General features: G+C 45.6%; 1 protein-coding gene across 1 annotated transcript in view; it reads left to right on the top strand.

The window, feature by feature from the left end:
• The window catches only part of TBC1D22B (TBC1 domain family member 22B), a 44,373-nt gene that overhangs the window by 9,287 nt on the left and 12,271 nt on the right, over positions 1-22,815 (top strand). The window contains exons 5-8 of the mRNA XM_082228223.1: positions 521-591; positions 1,292-1,420; positions 1,982-2,047; positions 11,903-12,017. Coding sequence (XP_082084349.1) covers positions 521-591; positions 1,292-1,420; positions 1,982-2,047; positions 11,903-12,017 — 381 coding nt within the window. The remainder of the gene's footprint in view (positions 1-520; positions 592-1,291; positions 1,421-1,981; positions 2,048-11,902; positions 12,018-22,815) is intronic.

Raw genomic sequence — 22,815 nt, 5'->3', positions numbered from 1 at the left:
TTGCGGAATACAACTCCCATAATCTTTAGTAAGTATGGCTAGTTGTCAAGGATTATGGGAGTTAGGTATCATGGCATCTGCAGGGCACCATATTGGCTGCCCCTGGTTTAAAGAGTGGTGTGCGACTCAGAATCAATGGAATATATTTATTTTAAAAAAACCTTTTCCAGTGCTCCAGGCTGCTTATGCCATGTATTTGAGCCACAATTCTACACCCCTTTATCTGGGAGAAAGCTGTATTGTAATCAATGAGACTTACTTCTGGGTAGACACGTATGGAATTGCAGTGCAAGTTACATAAATGTTTGATAAAAATACAATTAAAAACCTATAATTACAAAAAAAGAAAGAAAAAAGGAATCATAGACACCATCACCATAGAAACCTACATATCTAGCAAAAAAGTCTTTCTCGTGGTTCTGGAACCTGCCAAGCTGGCAGGAGTTGCTTTTCCTCCCTAGTGTAGAAATGCCAGCCAAGATACTGCGTGCGAATAAACTTAACTGCTCTCCATTTGCAGATGAATTGAGGAAATGCAGCTGGCCAGGGGTCCCCAGAGAGGTCCGGCCTGTGACGTGGCGACTGCTATCAGTGAGTGCTGCTTCCCCAAGCTAAGGCAACTTGCGTACATTTGCAATCTATAGAATACATGCAAACGACACAGCGGGACTCTAGGGAGACATGTCAGCTATACTAGGCCCCGGTTGAGTTCTTCAGGTCTTTTTCAGCCTAGACACCTGGGATCCTTTAACGGGAGAGGAACGTCTCCCTCCCATAAACATGAGAGAATATTACCTTTTAAAAACTAGGCATCAAAGCAATGGAGACTTAGAAATAAGATTTGCCTGACTTAGAAATAAGAGTTGCCTGTACGTTGTGTTGGTTATACCTGGAAAAAACAAACATGCTGCTGGATTCCAGAAAGCCACTTCTGCAAAAAGTGAGATATGATGATTAGCTTCAGAAACCTTTTTTTTTGTAGCAGCAAGTGTTAAAACCAAGTTTGTTGGATTCTATGCAAGGTAGCCTTGAATGCCCGTAAGAGTGATGGGGGGATTCTGGCAGTTGCCACTTCTTCCACCACACTTGGATAGAAGGAGTTGCCTTTGCTTAACCTTCTATGAGATTCTTACATGGCTCCAACTTTTCTTTTACTGAATCCTGCACTCCTGGTTAGAACAGTTCCCCTGCAAACTACTTTCAGGCATGCATGTGTGTAGGGAAGTTGAGGACTTTGAGCACAGCAGAGGAAAAGGAGACCAGCCTTGACAGGCTTTTCTTTCTCCTACAGGGTTACCTCCCTGCCAGCATGGAGCGAAGGAAGCTGACTTTGCAGCGCAAACGAGAAGAGTATTTTGGTTTCATTGAGCAGTATTACGACTCCAGAAATGAGGAGCACCATCAAGATACATACCGGCAGGTACCCAAACCCCCTACTTCCTGCTGCCTGCCATTTCTTTCGCTTAGCATCTAGGGTACATTAGGATTCCATGGTACAGGGCTTAGTCATTCCACTAACAGTGGCAACAGTGTGCTTTTTACCTGTAACCTTGTCTCTTACCGTGGCAGACCCATCCTACACAAAACAGTGTTTGTGGGTGTTAGTGGTCAGAAGTGAGCAGATGTTAGCTCTTGACCTGCCAAGAGATCCTAGAGAAGAAATACTTTAAAAATTTACCCAGGTATTTGAAGTGGCCTTTAAAAGGTGTTCTGCTTTCAAGCATTCCAGATACTCTGCTTTGTGTTCTAAATGCAGCCTCTGTTGAAAGGATTTTGGATGATAGGCTAGCATGTTCTTTTTTATTGAAGAAGGAGGAGCAAAACAGTTCTTCGGGATTTCTGAATGAATCAATATCACCTCTTCCACCTTAAGTCATAGTTCTGCTTTGGCTTGAGCCAGAGAAATATTGCCTCTAGTGCTGATCAGCTTGGCAACCATTAATGTTCTCTGATACATATATATTTTACAATTGTCTTTCAGATCCATATAGACATTCCACGGACGAACCCCCTCATCCCTCTGTTCCAGCAGCCACTAGTACAGGAGGTAAAAGGGGCCTTTTCTTTTTAGCTTTCCTGCAGTGTGAGTTGCCAGCCTGTGTTGATGGGCAGGAAGTTTCTCCTGCCCCCCCCCAAATATCTAGCATTTTTCCCCAGTCAGCTGCTTTCTGCTGTATGCATGGGCTTTTCTAAAAAAGAAAGTCATAGCTGATTTCAACCTCAGCAGTGAAATTTTGTACATTTCATTCCAAAAGCAGAGTTGCCACCCATTTCTTAATTTGGTATCTTGTGCAAATTCTGTGCTGAAGCTGAACTCTCAGCTGAAATGCAAGTTTTTTTTGCAGGAGCAAGCTCAGTTTGCATGCTTTACTTACAGTTCCCTAGGGGTGGCAGGAACTGCCCTTTCCTTCAAGATCCACACCTATCTGGAAACGATAGAACTAGACGTTAGAGGTGATGCGTGGCTGTCCCTGAGATTCAGCCTTGAATCTCATTTTCCCTCTCTTTGGTAATATCTGGTAATAAAAAATATGTGACAAGACTTCACCCCATTATTTTTCTTTATCCCCCTACACATCATTGGATGCTGGTTGCAGGGATGTAGAAACTCATAACATGGTGACAGCATGTCCTATATTTTGTGTTACTAGATGATGCAGGGAACAGAGGCGGGAAAAATGTGGGACTGCTGTTTCCATCTGCAGGTATGCAGTACCCATAATGTGTAATTCTGGGCTCAGTTTCATAAGACTCCACAATTTGAGTTGATGTCTCCTAGGAACAGAGACTGCCAGCCTGTTACGCCAAGTGTGCTTATGGCAAGATATCCTCTCAATCCCAAAGGCACACTATCAGTGTGTGTGTTGCAGAGTTGTGCATGAAGTTTCGCAGCAACAATGTGACTTGCCAGAGGCTAAATAGTTTGTTAGTGGCAGAGCCAGGAATGAGCTACAGCTTCTGTCTGAACCAGACAGAATTGCAGGAATTAATAATGAAAACTGACTTTTGCAGTATAGCTCTGTCAGGGAACTGACATCAGAGGGAAAGGAGGTGATAGGGCTCCCAGAGACGGGGAGAGACTCAACAGCCAAAGCAGGGACCAGCAGGGGGAGCGCGGGGTCTCTGGAGGAGGATCTCAGTAATACTGAGAGAGACGCAGCAACGCAGGCAGGAAGCAGGGGAGAGAAAGGGGTGAGAGACACGTCCAGCGAAAATAGTGGGGAGGTGTCAGAAGCAACTGCAGGGAGACCCATGCTTCGTCGGAAGCTGTCACGTCGTGAGTCCAGGAGACGTGTTTCCGTTAAGGAACTTCTTTGTTGGAGGCGTTTCCGCAAACAGCCACTGTCGGACTCTAATAGTGACTAGAGCAGACATGTCTGAGGAGCTCTGTCACACACAGAGGTTTGTGGGGCCGCACAAACTCTGAAGGGGCACCATTTTAAGCACAAGCAGCTAATCATCCCCTGATAGCAGTCCGACAGTCTCTGTACGCTGCCTGTGCAGGAGAAAGCATCATGAGCGACCCAGCCGGAGCCGGAGTAGCAGGGGGAGGAGCTGATCCAAGCTTGGAAGAAAGATACCGAGCATTGGAGGTCCAACTGGCGCTGCAGACGGCGAGGCTCGAGGAGAGGAGGGCTCAAGATGCAGACAAAAAGGGGAGAACCACTCAGTTCCCCAGAAAGGTACCAGGATTGGTGCAGAAGTTTGGGGGGGACCCCAAGGATTACCATGCCTTTAGGACTGAAATGCAATATGCCCTGAATGTCCAGTTTGATGAGTTCCCTGATGAGGAATCTCGAGTTGCTTTTGTAATTGGGCATCTTGAGAAGGGCGCGCGAGACTGGGTTCGACCCCTGATGGCAACGCACAACGATATCCTAAAGGACACTATGAAATTCTTTCGTGCAATGGATATCATGTTTTCCAGCGACATTGAGGAAGGGGTGGTGCGCAGACAGTTAATGGCTTGCAAGCAGGGAAGCAGATCTGTCCGTGAGTACTGGACTGAATTTACCATGCTGATTCACAGATTGGGGTGGGATTTATCGGCAGCACCCATTCAGATGCTATTTGAAGAAGGTCTTTCTTCAGCTGTGAAAGACGAGCTGGCCAGGAGCCCCAGGGCGGTGTCTATGGATCAGCTGACCAAATCTGCGCTGACCATTGGAGCGCGCCAGGAGGCAAGAGCCTTGGAGAGGCGGGAAGGGAGAGGGGAACGTTGGAAGGAGTTACGCATTCCAGACATTCCTGAGCCAGCTTTCCCGCCGGCAGAGCCGATGGAAATCGGAACAGCCCGCGCGCGCGCAGTTTCAAAGCCCAGTGAGGGGGCGAAGAAGGAGGGAAAGGGAGCCCGGAAATGCTATCTCTGCCAACAGCCAGGCCACTTTGCCAGAGTCTGCCCCCAGAGGAAGGAATGGCAAGGAATGGTGGGAGCTGTTGAGGGGGAAGAGCAGGGAGAAACGGAGCAGGTAAAAGCCAACGCCTGGTTGCCATCAGGGCACTGCAGCCAGGCCAAAGAGCAGTGAAAGTGCCCCTTCCCCAAGTGCCAGTGCCAGAAGCTCCTCGACCTGCTCTAGTGATTGAAGTGTCGCTAGAGCTGCAAAATGGACACCCCCTAAAAATAAAGGCACTGTTGGACTCAGGCAGCTCCTGCAATTTTATGAGCAAGGAGTTTGCTGCTGAACACCAGATACAGACTATCCCTTTAAGCAACCCCCTGCAGGTGACCACGATCGATGGCAGGGAACTGTTGGGAGGAGGAGTCAACTTGCAGACCATCCCAATGATAATGAGGGTGGCAAGGCACACAGAACTGATAGCGTTTAATGTGGCCACCTTGGGAGGTGCTCCCATTATTTTGGGAATGAGCTGGCTAGCCCTACATGATCCGCTGGTGGGCTGGCATCAAAGAGTGGTTTCCTTCGGTTCCGCACATTGCTTAGAACACTGCAGGGGGGAAAAGGGGTCAGCAGGGGCCCAAGCCACCCTGGCAGGGACTGAAGTAATGGAGAAGGGGAAGGTGCCACCACAGTATGCTGATCTCAGCGACGTGTTCAGCGAGAAGGAAGCTGACCAACTACCTCCGCATAGACCCTTTGATTGCCAGATCAATTTACTCCCCGGAGCACAGCTTCCTGTAGGCAAGTTGTACGCCATGTCAGACAGGGAAATGCAGGAGTTGCGAGCGTTCATTGACAAGAACCTGAAGAGAGGCTTCATCAGAGAGTCCAAGGCAGCGGGGGGTAGCCCAGTGTTTTTTGTGGACAAAAAACACACGGACAAGCCGAGGCTGGTATGTGACTTTCGGGCCTTAAATGCAGTGACCGAGCCGGCGGCTTTTCCTATGCCCAGGATTGATGATATTTTGACCAGGGTGCGGAAGGGAAAGATTTTTACAAAGCTGGACCTAAGGGGGGCGTACAACCTGATACGTATAAGGAAAGGGGATGAATGGAAGACCACCATGTTCACCCCTTTGGGGGCATTTGAATACTTAGTTATGCCTTTTGGATTACAAACAGGCTCCGCGTGTTTTCAAGCTTTCATGAACCACGTACTGGGGCCTTTGCTCTACAAGAATTGCGTGGCCTTCTTAGATGACGTGTTGGTGTATTCGGAGAATGAGGAGCAACATGTGAGAGACGTCAGAGAAGTGTTGAGCAGGCTGCAAGCCAACAGACTGTGGGTGAAACTGGAGAAGTGTCAGTTTCATACCAAGGAGGTGGAATTCCTGGGGTACCGCTTGTCAGATAAGGGGTTGGCCATGGACCCCGGCAAGGTTCAAGCGGTGCTGGAATGGAAAACACCCAAGACCAAGAAGGATGTGCAGAGGTTCCTAGGGTTTGGAAACTTTTATCGTAAGTTCATCCGAAACTTCGCCCACCTGACGGCGCCCATCACGGACTGTCTCAGCAGCAAAAAGAAGTTTGTTTGGACGGGGGAGGCGGAGCGAGCGTTTGAGGAACTGAAAAGGGCCTTCGCCTCTGACGAACAACTTCTACATGTGGATTTACAAAAAAAGCTGAGGGTCGAAACAGACGCGTCGGACAGAGCCATAGGGGCGGTGCTTCTTCTGCAGCCGGGGAAGGAGGGGTCAGAGTGGCGACCGTGTGCCTTCTTTTCGCGAAAGCTGAACAAGTCTGAGAGGAACTACACGGTGTACGACCGGGAACTTCTTGCAATTTATGAGGCCTTCCGGAGATGGAGGCACCTACTAATTGGTGCACAACAGAAGGTGCAAGTGTGCACGGACCATAAGAATCTAGAGTATTGGAGAACTGCGCGAGTGCTCAACCAACGGCAGTTGAGATGGGCCCAGGAGTTCTCCAAATTTAACTTTGAGATTTGTTACGTACCAGGCCCGGAGAACGTTAGGGCGGACGCTCTCACGCAAACCTGAATATTTGGAGGGAGAGGGTGCACCCGAAGAGACCCATGTCATTCCCGAGGACCGCTGGGTGTGTGGGGCGGCATTGGTGGGGCAAAGGGAACTGGTAGAGGGAACGGGGCAGGATGAATACGCCCAGGACAAACTCAGGAGTCTTAGGAGGGAGGGAGACAAACCCGGGGGTTTTGAGGAGAGAAATGGGGCGTTGTACTACAAGGGAGCGTTATACATACCTGAAGGGGAATTGAGGGAAAAGGTACTCAAGCAACTGCACGATAACCCCACAGCAGGGCATTTTGGGCAACACAAAACCATGTGGCTGGTTACCAGGGAATTCTGGTGGCCCAAGGTTAGGGAAGATGTACGGGAGTATGTGAGAGGGTGTGACCGATGCCAACGAGCCAAGGGGGAGAGGCGGGCGCCGGCAGGTTTATTAGAACCACTACCCACGCCGGAAAGACCGTGGGAGGCAGTGGCAATAGATTTCATGACTGATCTGCCCAGGTCCAAAGGGAAAACAGCCATTATGGTGGTGGTAGATCTGTTAACCAAGATGGCCCACTTTATAGCCTGCTCACATGCGGTCACAGCAGAAGAAACCGCCAAATTGTTTGTGGAAAATGTGTTTAGGTTGCATGGCGCCCCCTTGAGGGTGGTTTCGGACCGAGGGAAACAATTTACTTCCAGGTTCTGGAGGAAGCTCATGAGCTTACTGCATGTAGAGGTTAATTTCTCTACTGCCCGTCATCCAGAAACCAACGGGCAGGCGGAAAGAGCTAATGGTGTCCTCCAGCAATATTTGAGGTGTTATGTTAATGACAGAGAGAATGATTGGGTGGAGAAGCTGGCGTTGGCAGAATTTGCTTACAACAATGCAGAGAACGTGTCCACGGGGATGAGCCCTTTTTTGGCCAATCACGGGTGTCATCCCCGAGCCTTCCCAGGGGGGGAGGGGGAGAACTGGAGCGTTCCAGCAGCAGAACAGTTCGTTGAAGAAATGGAAGCGATCCATCGCCAACTCCAACTTAATTTAAACCGGGCGAAGGAGGAATATAAGAGGCAGGCAGACAAAACCAGAAGGGAAGGGGAAAGCATTAGGGTGGGAGACCAGGTGTGGCTGTCCACCCAAGGGTTACCATTTAAAGGAGGTTGTAAGAAGTTAAGACCCAAAAGACTGGGCCCATTTGAAGTCACGCAACAGGTCAACCCAGTGGCTTTCAGACTCCGGTTACCGAACCACATGAAGTTGCACCCAGTGTTCCACAGATCGTTGCTGTCACCGTATATAGGGGACAGAGAGGGGAGGGTCAATAGGGGACCAGCGATGGAGGAAAAAGAACACAGCTACCATGTAGCGGAGATTCTAGATTCCAGGTGGAAGGGAGAGCAAGTAGAGTATTTGGTAATGTGGGAAGGGGAACCGGAGTCGGAAAACACCTGGGTCAGGGCAGAGGATGTAGATGACGAGGTTCTAATTGAAACTTTTCATCAGAGATTCCCTCGTAAACCCCAGCCAGTGGCGAGGTTCCGGAGGGAATACTTCGCCACCACCGACGAAGAAGAGGAGTTGGAGGGGTTCTCTGATTCCGAGGTGGAGGAGGATTCAGCGAGTCGGAACGAAGACCGATGGAGGGAAATGTTCGAGACGTCTGAAGATGAAGAGGATTCGTTTCGGGGTTTCAGCTCCTCACCGCCCAGAGGAGAGGGAGGGGGCGGGGGGGAAGGGGGCCCTGGAGGGGAGGTGGATGTCAGGGAACTGACATCAGAGGGAAAGGAGGTGATAGGGCTCCCAGAGACGGGGAGAGACTCAACAGCCAAAGCAGGGACCAGCAGGGGGAGCGCGGGGTCTCTGGAGGAGGATCTCAGTAATACTGAGAGAGACGCAGCAACGCAGGCAGGAAGCAGGGGAGAGAAAGGGGTGAGAGACACGTCCAGCGAAAATAGTGGGGAGGTGTCAGAAGCAACTGCAGGGAGACCCATGCTTCGTCGGAAGCTGTCACGTCGTGAGTCCAGGAGACGTGTTTCCGTTAAGGAACTTCTTTGTTGGAGGCGTTTCCGCAAACAGCCACTGTCGGACTCTAATAGTGACTAGAGCAGACATGTCTGAGGAGCTCTGTCACACACAGAGGTTTGTGGGGCCGCACAAACTCTGAAGGGGCACCATTTTAAGCACAAGCAGCTAATCATCCCCTGATAAGCTCAAAATCCTTTGACCGACCTAATCCTGTTGAATATTTACTGATGCTTGCAGAGCATGCCAGTTCAGTCAAGTCTGAGTGGACTTAATCCAAGTCCCTTCTGCATAGCGGAGAGGCAGGGTTTGCAAAGAACCGGTAATTGACTGATGTTGGAGTTTATGAAAATTGATGTCTAAAGCCACAGGCCCTGCTATCATGCAAGCTTGATTCACATTTTCTGGGTTTTGGAGCACAGAAGCCCACAGTGTGTCCCATTGGGGGGGAAACTCAACAAAGTCCTGTGCTGTTGTCTTGAAATTAATAGGTTCATGACTGTTCTGAGCTACATTGTCATTGCTACTGTAATATGGCTTGTTTGCTGGTGTATGCCTCCTTTCTCCTTCTAGCGGACAATGGCTCATAGATTGGGGGTTAAAGCATTGTTCAGCCTGTGGCTTAAAGCATTGTTCAGCCTGAAACCTAGAATACTTCATTGTTAACGTAGGTGGTAGTGCTGTAAAGCAAACTGTCATGCTCAGAGTATGATTAACGAGAGCTGTCTATTGTAATTGTGCTGAACGCCATTGCAGACCAATCTGCTAAACTGTAAAATGAATATATGCAGGCTCCTTAAAGGAATTTCCCCCCAAGAAATGTATGTCCAAGGTAATGAGGATGGCACCCGTCTTTATAACAGTTTTGCAAGGTTTTTTTTGCAAATAGCGGCAAATGCCCTCCGGATTTGTTCTCTTGTGTTTTGTTAGAGGACAAGTCTTTAAATCTGACATTTTGCTTGCCTGCAAATTTTGATCCTAGTGGATGCAAATGGAATGAGGTGCTCCAGCCAGCAGCCCATCAGTGTTCTGAAGGCAGGGCTCCTCATCTTTTGGAAGTGCATATGTAGGAACTGTATGAAACTTCAACCATAGCTTAGGTTCTTGTGGATTTCAGCTTTCTTAAGTGAAGAACAGCATGTTCCTTGCCCATGGTTGTGGACATAACATTTCAAAAACATGCAAGCCAAGGCAACTAAAAACAAGAAGAAAACAAAATCCCCACCCCATCCCAGTGTTCAGAATGCACACCTTGTATGGCTGCTAGTTCCCCATTGCCCGTTCCCCACTGTACCTTCTTATGTTCCATTATCCATAACAATTACTGCCCCTTAGCCATGCCTGATTCCTGCCGTTATAGCCCTTTGCATTCAGAATAAAACATACAAAAAGGACATCTTTAGGTGTAATTTTTGTAACTTTGCTGTGATTTGTTCTCACTCAAATGATCTGTTTTCTTTGAAGAACTTGGACTTGTGTTTCTTGACACGTGTGGTAGCAGATGACTAAGGGTTGTATTCATCATAGTGCCAATGAGATAACTCCACCAGTACAACAAATTACTGCTTACCCAACAAAACAATCTCCCCTCTCCTCTCCCTCTGCACTGTCTTGGGGGTTCTCCTGAAGTCCCACTGTGGTGGCTTCTGCTAACAGCAAATTAGCTAAATACAGTATGGCCCTAAATATATTGGCAGTGATTTGGTAAGGCTGACTTGCATGCTAGAGGGGGGTGTAGTGTGTTGAACTGGGAACACTGGGCTATTACCAGGGCAGACTTTTTATTCATTGGGCATTATTTCTCTGATAGCAGCTCTCCAGGGTTTCAGGCAGAGGTATTTCCCACTACTTGCTTACCTGATCCTTTTTTAAACTGGAGGTGCCAGTGACTGACTCAATGGCAGATCACAGTGGCATGTAGTCATTTCTCTAGTTTAACCATCTCTCAAGATATTTTCTGCAACAGAGTGGTTTGAATTATAGAAAAATGTGGCATGTTATGTTTAGCAAAATCAGAGGGAGGAAGCCTAGGTAGTGGGTGGATTCAGCTCTTGAATCTCGTAAGTGGAAACCGGAATGAGGGCTCCCACTAGCGCAACAGGGTTTCCCCCCCTCCTCCTGTGTCCCCAGCAGCCCCTGAGATTGGCTCTGTGGGTGTCAGGAGAACCCCAGAGCAACATGCAGGGGGAAAGGGGAGGGGACCATTCCATCTGGCAAGCTGTTGCACTGATGGAACACTTGCCGTGATGCTGTGTTGATTTCCTCCCAGTTCCACCTACTAGAAGCACCCTTTAACTAGTTTTGGCAAAGCATATTTAGCAAGCTAATCCATCCAAAAGCTGTAAGGTCTGGCAGCTAAAAGCTGCTCCAGTTGCTGGGCACTTTGAAATCCTGTTTATCCATGGCATTTTTCCTTATGCAAACGGGGATGAACCTGTTGCAAGCGCTTCCAGCTGGAGCATGAGGTCTCAAATAGCCCGTAATTTGGGTAACATCTCACTTGTTCCCTTCAAGCAAGACCACAGATATGAAGGAGATCTTGAAGAAAATCAAATAAATGAAAGCTGGCAAAAAAACTGTGTGGCATTGTGTCAGGGCAACACTGGATAAATTTTTATTCTACATATGCTTGTCACCCTGGGATCCTCTGGGATAAAGGGTGGCTTATGAATATAAATAAATAGAAGCTCCCTTTTTACTCTGTGCTTGGATGAACTGCTGTCTGTATGTTTCTCTTTCTTTTTTGTTTAAGAGATGGAAACTTACAATGCTTTCTTTATGCAGAACTGAAAGTTTAAATCTCTGGGAGGGGCACAGGGCTTCCCTTTCCTCCCCGTGGCTACAGTTATTTTGGGGAGAAAGGGAAGGGAAAAAACTTCTGGCCTACCATCTGCCACTATGTGAACATGGTGAAAGCAAAGTTAGATAATACTCAGACTGCATCTCGTTCCCCTCTGTTTTGATGGCAGAGCAGTAAACGGAAACATCTTTCTGCAGAAACATCTTCAGGGCAGAGAGCTCTCATGGAAAGGATGGTAATTCTGACTTCCCACTGGCCTACATGCAGCATATTATGCTGGTTCATGTATATCCTGGCTGGCAAACCCCCAACATGAAGGTGTTACCTAGCTACCCAAGCAATCTTTCTGCCGCCCCCCCCCCAAAGATCCCAGCAGTTTGAGTGGCAGTGGCAAAAAAAGAAGCAACAACCCTGTGTCCTCTGTGTGTGCACGCATGTGGGAGTTTAAGGTGGTCATACCCAACACTGGTATGTGGTTTTTGGAGAGTTCACCCAAGAGTACATGTGGTTCTTGGGCCCCAAAAGTGTAGCCACTCTGGTTGTAGTCTATACTTCATACTGGGTCTCTCTGCACCTTAAGCTGTGTGCATTTCTAACTCTTTATCGCGCACACTTCCCCCCTTGTGCTTGTCAGCCTTTCCACTTCTGTCTTTCCCCTGGGCATGGCTAACTCGAGCACCTGGCTTTCCTTCTCCCTCTCTAGATCTTTGAACGAATCCTGTTTATCTGGGCCATCCGACACCCAGCCAGCGGCTACGTGCAGGGGATTAATGACCTGGTCACTCCATTTTTTGTCGTGTTCCTCTCTGAATATGTTGGTAAGCGATGCTGGATGGCTGCAATGTGCTCTTAGTGCTTGCTGATGAATACTCAAATTGTCACCATTGGGTAAGCTCTGTCATGCCAGAACTGCTTTGCTGTTGGCTGCTGTAGAAGCTAGTAGTGCATATTAATCTGTTCTCACTTCTGCCCTGGATTGGCTTTCATCAGTTGCATACTGTGCTTAACAGTGAAAACAGGTATGGTTTTGAATGCATCTCTAACTGGGATTTCTAGAAGAGCAAAACAAGCCATTAGTGTCCGAAATGCCACTAAGAGAAATAGCTAAGCTGTGTCAAAAATATTTAAATACTTTGCCAAGGATGCCGGCATCTTTCAATCACGATGCTTTATGCATTGAAACGCCTGCATTTCTGTGGTCCAAGGCAAGCCGTTCTCATTCTCCTGTAATTTTTAGAAAGCTGACAAAATGACATAATGGCCAAGATTATTTTCCATACTTATGCACCTCTCATACTTTTATCCCAGGCATTTTTGTGTTGTGACACCTGTAGATGTTAACTCATTTTGTCTTGTACAACTGCCTCATATGGTAAGCCAGTTACCATGATCTGTCTTAGGAGCAGAATGTGTTGTCTGCCCCCTCCCCCCAAAACCCAATTAAAGCCATGTTTTTCAAATGTTTTGAAGGGGGGCCTTCCTATACACTTAACCTTCAGGACCCACTTGTGTACTACTAACGCCACCTTTGAACCTTGCCTTCACATTCTGTTGCAGAAGCAACAAAAGAACATCATAATGTTTGTAGTTAACATCCATTTTCAATGCTAAAATCATTTTTAATGTTAAATCTAGAGATGTAGGTATTTGAATAGAATTTATACATTTCAACCACCAACAGGATCCTAATACATAAAAGTGTGTGCATTAGTAAATATTTGGGTTTTGTGGGTGATGGAGTTATTTTGTGGGGACCCTTATTGTGTTAAGAATTGTATCCTAAAAGTTAAGCATGACATGAAGGAAAGGAGTGAATGAGCCTGTCTAGTAACATGTCTTGCCCCATACATGCCCATTTGACTGCTTTGATCAGTGAAACTTGGACTTTTACAAGTGCGACAGAATGTTCGTTCAGCATTTATGAGGATTCTTTAATTTTTAGCATGGAGCAGCTGTGGTTTGGGACTCCCTGCCTATTGACATTAGGCAGGCATCCTTGCTATATTGTCTTTGATGCCTACTGAAAACGTCCTTATTTCAGCAAGTCTACCCAAACATCTAATCAAATTACCTATATTTGTTTTGAAAGATTTACTGGTTTTACCTCTCTGTAGCAGTGATAATTAGTTTATATCTATTTGCTTTTTCAGTTTTGTGAGTTTTAGCTGGGTTTTATCTAAAATTTTATTGTGTACACCATTTAAAGAACTCTTTGATTATGTGGTGCGTGAAGCTTTCCAAATACAGTTTAGAAATAAGTTAAAGGGGTTGCATAGCAGTAATAATTTTTGGGATGGGGTAAGCCTCTGAAAACGAAGGAGAACCTCCATGTTGTGTGACCCACCTACAACCCATCAGAACCTACCTACCTGTGGCTTGGGCTTCTGAGTTTGAGAATTTCTGCTTTAAAGGCTTGAAGGTAGGAACGCTAGATTGGGTTTTGCATCTGAAGCAAGGAGCTGGCTAAGAAATATTGGGACAACAAAGCCATGATAGACCGGTACTCTTGCCCCTTTTGGGCTCAACTGCATGCCATTCCCTGTACTTTTGCTTGTGGATGCTCCTCCTTGACCTGCTAGTCTTGATAGCTGTCATGAACCACCTTCTGCACACGAAAGACTAGCCTTTTATAACATGGAAACCCAATTTCTGTAGCTTCACAGTGAGAGCAATAAATTATGTATTTTGCAAATATTGTGCAAACATCTGAGCACAAATGAGGCCATTGAATATTGGTAGAGATGAGGATTTGAGGCCATGTTAGATACTCCAACCTAGTTGTAATCAGAGGAGAATATGAAATGGAACTTCACAAATTGCTGGTTGGTAAGTAAGTAAGTAAGGGCAGGGGAGTTGGTAACTATGGCAAAAACCAAGTTCCATGGTTATTGGTGCAGTTGGCCATACAGTAAATAGGCATCCTTGTTGATTGCTAATGCTATAAATGTGGATACTAAAAACATCTTCAGGTTTTCATTATGTTCTTTCCTCCCTGTTTTTTATATTGTCATGCTGACTTCACTCATTCCAAATTCAGGGATGAGGAACTCATAACTAGCCAGATATTGTTTGACTCCCATCAGCTCCAGCAAACATGACCAGTTGTTAGGATTGATGGGAGTTTTAGCCCAGCAATCTCTGGAGAGCCACAGGTTCCTCATCCCTGATATAGATGTTGAGAAGCATGGGAGACAAGATAGAACAGTATGGCACCCCATAGCATTAATGCTATAGGTCCAAGCAGTATCCCCTCAGCACCACCTTCTGGAATCAGCATTCCATATATAAACTGAACCAGTGGAATACTACACTGCCAGGACCCAACCTGGAGAGCCTGTCTAGAAGGATATCCAGCTGCCAAGAGGCCCAGAAGAATTAGCAGTCACATTCTCTTTGTCTCTCTCCCAATTTGGTCATCAATAAGCAGCCCAAGCCTTTCTGTGCCTGATCCGGGCCTGATACCAGATTGATTCTATTGATCCATTTTATTCTCATCTAGAGTTGCATCCATAGCATCAGAATTCAAACTAGTGCTCCTAAGTTCTAAATACCAGCCGCTTCCCTGGCAGCTCACATTAGCAACTTTTCCATTTCTTTTTTTCTTTTGGCTACTCTTGCCTGTAACAGGCTTCCTTAAATAGCTGCTTCTTATCTGTGGTTTGAGCTGTTTCTGTACACATCCATCCCCCAATGGCACAGCCTGTAGCATAGATGGCTGAGTCAGCAAGCCAGCAGGATCTCCCCAGGGAAGCATTTTGTGTGGGAAATGACTGCTTTGTTTGGAGACAGGAGTTCTTAAGCCCTTATCTCCAAATAAACTCTTGCTTATGCATTTGTGCTGACACCTGTGCCTCTTAATATTGGATTTACTGGTCTCTCGTAGCATCTGTCCTCAGCAATGCATTAACCTTGGTCTGTCCAGGTCACTGCCACTCATTAACCCCCCACTGCTGGGGGTAAGTGTTGTGTTCCCAGCTGATGCCCTCAGCCAATTTTTGCGATGGATTGAGAAGTGTCTCACGGAAAGGTCTGCTTCTCAATACATGTGTATGGCCAACTGTTGCTTTTTGGCGGGGGGGGGGCAGTCATTCAAGAGCCATACAAGGAGTTTGAAGCACACACAGCTGGGCAACACGGTTCAGTTGACAGAAGATGGCATTTTGGAAAGCACCCAAAGATATTGGTTGCTGTGGAGCTTTTATCAATGAGATATTCTGCGTTGTGAACTGGGCACATCTGGATGCCCTCTTCCAAAAAGCACCGGAGAAGATTCGGAACAAGGCAATGGAGCCATTGTCCTTAGACAGGACACACGGAAAGGATTCTAGGAAGTTCTGCCCTACAATATAGACAAGTGGTCATGGCTGCTTTCACCTTTCTGAAATTGCCTTTCCATGATTCCTGGTGAGTCGCCTGACCACTGACCTGCAGCAAACTCTGTCCCCTGCGCATTTCCTCTTTCTCTTGTATGCTGCCTCTTCCAAAGGTGAACACCATTTGCTTGCTGCACAAGCCCAGCTGTCTTTGTGAGACTTCTGGGCCTCTGCCAGGGACAGATCTATATATGGAGTGTCTGATGCTCCCATCAGATCAATGGTTTTAGCTCAAGATTGCTGAGCACTGCTTGTTTTAGCTAGTGCTGTCTGACAGGATGGCTTATGGGAGTTGTCAGGGCTGCAGCTGCAGAGGATATTTAGCATCCTACAGGTTGAGCTAGTGCAGGCTGCCAAAGGTCCTAAACCGGCAGGATAGTGGTCATTTGGAAGAGATTTTAGGGTTGCCTTAAAGAGGCATATATAAGTGATCTCCAGCACAGACAGCATCTTGCCCAGCAAAAGCAAGGTAGGTCTGCTGGGATATGTGTGTGTTGGTGGGAATCAAGGACTTGAGTTAATGGGCATTAAAATGGCAAATGGTAATTCACTATAAGCAAGTGTAAAGTAATGCACATGGGGGGGAAATACCCCACCCTTATTTTGCATATATGCTAATGGAGTCTGAAGTGGCAGTGACTAACCAAGAACAAGACCTTGGGTTTGCAGTAGATAGTTCAGTTAAGATGTCAACCCATTGTGAAACCCATTATGAAAAAGGCAAATTCCATATTAGGGATTGTTTAAAAAGGGATTTAAAACAAAAGCGGCAATGTCACTATGCAAACCTATGTTGAGGCCACTCTTTAAATGCTGTGTGCAGTTCTGATTTCCTTATCTCAAAAAGGATCATGCAGCGTAGGAAAGGGGGCACAGGAAAATGAGCAAGGGGTTGGAGCAATTCCCTTTTGACGAAAGGGTTACAGCATTTGGGGCTTCTTAATTTAGAGAAAAGGCGACTAAGAGTCAACATGGTAGAGGTGCATAAGATTAGGCATGGTGTGGAGAAAATGGATAGGGAGATGTTTTTCTCCCTCTCTCTTAATACTGGATGCCAGGGTCATTCAGTAAAGCCAAATCTTGGAGGATTCAGGACCAAAATATAGGAAGTGCATAGTTAAACTATGACATTCATTCCCACAAGATGCAGTGACCACCACCAACTTTTATGGCTTTGAAATGGATACCAGCCATAACTGTTTTACCTCTGTTGTTGGAGGCAGAATGCATCTGAATAACAAATATGGAGAGTGCTATTGCACTCTGCTCCTGCTTGTGGGCTTCCCATAGGCATCTTGTTGACCATTGTGAGAACAGGATGCTGAACTATAAATGACTCTTGGGCCTGATCCAGCAGGGCTCTTTGTATGTCTTAAAATATGCCTAAATGTAACACTCACTTAATTCAGCTGTCTGATCCTTGGGGAAGAGTACAAAATGTCCAGGTTTTCTTCCCCCAAAGCAACAATTCAAAGAATCAGGACTCTCTTAATGCCCTTTTAAATTACAATAATTAAATGCCAGTGCAGTTGAGAATTAATGGCTTTTTGTGTGTGGTCCATGTTCCCCCAACTCCAGATCCCATAAATTCTCCAATGTCTCTATAAAAAAGGAATATTTGTGACCGCGCAAGATGCGAGAATGTAAAAGAGAAGAAGAAATAAAATAAAATAAATTCCCCAGTCAAAGTACTATAAAGAAGAGAATGTTGCATTGATTCGATCTTTTGTTTTTGGGTGGAGTGGGGGAAAGCTGAGGGACACTGTAGTGTATGGAAACTACTTCCTATTATGCATTTCTGCCCTCATTGTTACTTCCAGTTTGCTCTAACCACCTAATTGTGTCTATAATTAGAAACTAAACACTCTTAAATTACATTTGAAAAGTCAAATTCTATTGTCCTTTCCTTCTTTCTGGTGCCTTGGTAGGCACAACTATCTGCTGCTGGTGTACAGGACAGGTATTCATACTAGAATGACAGCTTGCCTGCCTGTATAGCTGTCTCGGTTCCTGCCCATCTGGCAGCATCCTGAGCCATCACTTTTGTTCAGCACTTTTGTGCTGAACTGAAAGTAAACAAAGCCAGCTGAGTCGATGCCTTCAAAATGCAAAGATCATTTTAAAAACAACATACGTATCTGTGGCGATGTCATAGTCTAAATGAGCAGTGGATGCGTTCCCAGTAAGGCAGGAAGAAATACAGTACAACCTTTCTTTGGCAATGCCCTGTATGTTTTAGAAAACTGGGCTCTGGTTCTGGTGTCAGTTAACTCCACTTGCTAGTTCCCAGTATGATCTTTGGGCTTGTTGGTTGAATCTGAGTCCAAAGAGCTTTCCTCTCCCTGGCAGCCACGTACATTGTGAGCCAGAGATGCGGATAGTAATTTACTCCTAACCTGGCTGCAGCGTGCCCTGTGATGTGGTGTCAATCATAGCCCCATTAGACACTTCTTCATGCCAGCCTCAAGTGACTGCTGCAAAGCTGTTGGCTGCCTTTCAGCTCCTGTCGGAGCCATATGTTGGATATCCAGGTTCTTTATGTGGGACCTGTCGAAGGGTCTTACAGAACAGATGTTTGTGTTGAGCAATATGCTTGAGAGAATTTTCCAAAGCTCCTCATTTGCCAGGACTCTTGGCTCAGGTTTTTCAATGCTGATTGTGCTCTTTTCACTGATGGCCTCTGTTGGGGAGTGGGGAGCTCAGATGGAAGTGAACTGCAGCATTTGTCTGTCTTCCATAAACACCACTGTCACTACTTTCAGATTTCACACCAAACCATGGTGGTATATCATGAATAAAGCATCTAAGTGCTGGGTGGAGATTGGAGATTGGAGATTGGTAAAGACAGTCCCTGCCTGCAGACTTGCAATCTAAAAGACACAATACAAAAGAGTTAGAAGCAAGCAAATTGAGGCAACCTGTTCTGAAAGTAATAAACGTTAGCCAGTAGCATCCATTCTGGACAGGTAGACCTCCCTGCCTTTATACTCACATGCACAAACAAGTAGCCCTTGAACCCCTAGCAAATGATAAAGGTCCAAGTTGGCTTCGGCTCTCAAACCAAGGTTTGCAAATGGCTACCAAATTAAGATATCAAGTCATGTTTTGAAGCTGGTTTGCATGAACTGTGGTTTTCCATTCTATTTGAATTCACAAACCACATTTATGACATTGAATTGACAAACCACATTTATGACCCATGCTCTGTCTCGAGAGGCTACTGCATCATGTGGAGAGAGGTGTGAACTGAACAAAGATGCATTCTGAGCAGAGAAAATGAAACCAGACAAGGAGCTCTCCAAGTAATGGTTTGCCTATTGTAAGTTTAGAAGCTCAACCCATGAAGTGGGTTTTTAACCACCATAGGTGTAGTACAGCTATGTACCTCCTTGTTTTGCTGACTACCTCTTTGTACTGATAACTGGCCCATTTATGTTTTTTTTGCTAGATGATTCCATTGATTAAGATGAAGAAGATGATACCAGCCATGTTTGAATAAGATAGGCACAATGTTTTTGCTTACATATGCAGCCCCACCTCTCCTCCCCTTGATGCTTGTAGGAATCAAACCAGGAAGTAATTTGAACCAAGAAGCCCTGGTTACCGGACTTGGAACAAACCAGGATATTAAATCTCCAGGGCACAGTTTGACTACAACCCCCTTCATCCCTGACCATTGGCCATGGTGGGTGGAGGTCTGTGGAGTTGGAGTCCAACAACATCTGGAGGGCCACCTCTGATCTAATGGTTCATTTTCACACTACACGTCCCAGTTTCTTTTGTCCTGTTCAACACATTCTTAGATTTAGCTTCTGGGCAGGCATCTTCTAAACTGATACAGAGGATCTTTCTTTACCTACTACCATGAGGAATTTTGAATCTAACAGGTGATCCATTAAATCGGGGGTGGCCCTCTAGATCTTGGGAGTTGAAGTCAAACCCCTTTCTTTGAGACGTAATATTTTGTGTTTGATACAGCCCTGAAAAGTCTGGAAGAAAGGGATTCCACATTCCCTGGGAATTTTAATTCATTGCAGAACTCTCCTTAACAGTTAAGAAGGTTATATGCATACATGCATATCTTTATCTATCTATGTAAATCTGCTTTGTCATTTACTCATTTTCTCCTGTTCACTAGAGCAACATTTGAGAACAACTGTTACCCCGCTTCCTCTGAGATTCTTAAATACTGAACACCCAAGCCACTTTCCTTAACCTTCTTTTGTGTTCTCAGGCTTTCTGCTTAAGTAGTCTGAAAAGACTGTAAAAGGAAAATGGCTTCATTTCTTTTCAGTGTTCTTTCTAGCGCTTTTTCGTAGCTGAAACATTTTCAAGTTCTCAACGCCTTTGTTAAACTGTGATCCATTATGGTGAACACAGCACTCCAAATGAAGCCTTAACAGTGACAAATGGAGTGAAGCTGAGTTCTTGAGGTGTGGAAACCATGTTCCTGTTAATGCAGGCTAGCATAGCCTTGGCCTTTTGAGCCAATGCACCATATTGTTGGCTTGTGTCTCTGTGCAAGTTTTTGTTTCCAGGAAAGTATAAAATGCAAAGTAGTAACAAAGAAATCAGTATGTCTTAACCATTTGCAACTGGAATGAAAATAAATAAAAATGCTTCTTCTGCTCCTGTTTAAGATGTTATTCCGAGTTCTGAAACCAAAGTTTCTAAGATACTGAACATTTTTTATTTATAGTCACCTCTATAGCTGTATTCTTTGTGTACAAATTCTTAAATAAGGCAGTTCTCTATTTAGAATTAATAAACTGTTGCGTAAACCATAGTGCAGAATATTATAAACCTTGAACATTATTGGGTTTTAAAAATAGTGATTTAGAATGCTCTTAGTGCTCCCTAAAACTGCAGCTCAGTAATATTATCCCCATATTTCATATTGGGGATGGTAGTGGTTAAAACTAAGCATGGAATTCAAAGTAGCACTAAGGAGATCACTCATTCCATGCTAGCATTTCTGCTTGTCTGATGGAACTGTCACCACCTCCTCCCTCCACAACCTGTTCTACCAGTTCCGCAAACACTCCAGAGCTGATCTGGTGGGCAGGGGAATCCCTGCTGCACTGGTGGGACTCATTGTGCTGGCTCCTGCTAGCACAACGATTTAATTTAATCTGGTCCAAAGAGACTGGTTTACCTGAGATCACCTGGAAAGTTTGTGGCCGGGCTATGATTTGAACCAGGGCATCCTGGTTCATGCTTTGCCACTATTTTACACCGGCAGGCAACTTTTGTTCACTTGAAGAAGATTTCATATGATCCAAGCTTCCACCAGAGCTGGACCCTAAAACTCATGAAGAAACAAGCCAATGCACAGAAACCCTTTTCCTTACTAAATGCAGAGCCAATAAATCTGTTAATTAACCACTGCCTCCACTTTTTAAATTAAGGGAAAGAGATTCTGGATAGGGGTGGACTCTTAAGATTAAGGGCTGCTCCACTTGTGTGTGCATCTCTATGTATGTAACGTGTGTATAAAGTGTTAAGGAATGTGGCACACATCCCCTGCACATGTGGAGATGCAGTAGACATGCACTAGGGAACCGGGAGCATCCGTGGCTCCCTGTCAAGTGTTCATGGAGCGTTTGGAGATTCACAGCATCACTTCCCACCTCCTATGTGTTACTTGTTTCCATGACAAATGCTGCTATACTGCAGTAGCCAAATAGGGCATGTGAAGCCTATCTAAGCTTTACAGTCCTACTGCCATGGGGCTTGTTAATTCAGGATTTTTACCTTCACTCAGGTTATTGATATGCTGCACCCCAGCTTTGGGAGTCCCAGAATAATGTAGAAAGTGTAGGTCCACAGAGCACAGGGAACTTGGAGACCTACCGTGTGAGTTATTTGCACTCTTGGGGGTCTTTCTCCCCATAGATTGTCAGGACATTCTTCCATACATTGCGCCAGATGTCTAGATGAGAGATGGGACCCCAGAGCTCTGGGTGCATATTGCACAAAGTGCCATGTGGTCGCTGTCTCATGGATTAATGGAATAAGCTATGAGTGTCCATCATCTGTTCACCAATGTCATTCCTTGGCCAATGATGCTGCAGTGAGAAAACAGCCCTTGATTATTTTGTGGTCCAGTTCTTACAGACAATAAATGTGGCAGTAAAGCTTTCAGTGGACTGAACTACTTCAGGCTACAGTTGGGCTCACATGATGAAATGCTTGCTCCTTCTTTTTTTAAAAAAAAGTTAATACATGTCAATCAGACATAGCATGTTGGAGGTAATATTCCTAGGCATGCTAGCTTTCTCTGTGTAAGGTTTTACCATTTTATTTTGCATAGAGGGAGCATTCCATCATTTGATTTTCTTGTCTGCAGTCTGAAATAGTACTGACATAGTTTCCCTCTTTGCCTACGGTTTGCCAGAGCCCACGACTTAACTTTAACCTTGGATTTGCCTGTATAAACAGTTGTGATTAAGTGTATTATTTATTAATTAAATTTATGCACTGCCCTTCATCCAAGGATTATATAACATAATAACAAACGAAACAATAATGCGCCCCAAACACACACAGTTTAAAAGGCCATGGAAAGGTTTCAGAGAAGAGGAATGTTTTTGCCTGGCTCCTAAAGATATGTGAAGAAGGTGCCAGGTGAGCCTTTCTAGGGAGAGTATGCCACAAACCAGCAGCCACTGCAGAAAAGGCCCAGACCTCTTGTGGTCATCAGATGATTGCCGGATCTGGGTCAGTTTGTATGGGAAGAGGTGGTCCTTGAAGTATTGCGGCCCTGACCCTTTTAAATGATGCTGAATGCCTAAAGGATGGTGGTACAACCTTTTCCTCCTCTGAAGCCCCATTTAGAAGTTATACACAATGCAAAAGAGCAATGCAAGAGAGTGAGGTTGCACTGAATAGCCTTGGCTCCTATGTTGCACACCCGCTAGTTCCTACCTCTTGGTATCCATGCACGCAGCACAAATATTTGAAGAAGGGAGCCTCCTCTGCAAAGAGGGGGATGCCAGGGGTGTGTGGATGCCATGTCACTGTTGGTGTGTATTATGTCAGGCAGTGGGACTCCTTTGCATAGTCCTACTTACGCATTAGTCCCACAAGTGAGTGTAACTGCTGAGCAGTGCTTGGAAAGTTCGTTTTAAAAATAAATTGGTTCCACTTTACCTCCTCTAAAAAGGAATTAGTTCCCATTCCAGTTCCCATCCTCCAGAAAGGAACTAGCTTCATTCCCACCCATTTCATAGATAGTCCGTTT

This window comes from Podarcis vaucheri (assembly GCF_965113315.1).
Source record: "Podarcis vaucheri genome assembly, chromosome: 6".
In the NCBI taxonomy this organism is placed as follows: Eukaryota; Metazoa; Chordata; class Lepidosauria; order Squamata; family Lacertidae; genus Podarcis; species Podarcis vaucheri.
This window is presented reverse-complemented; position numbering and strand designations above follow the sequence as displayed.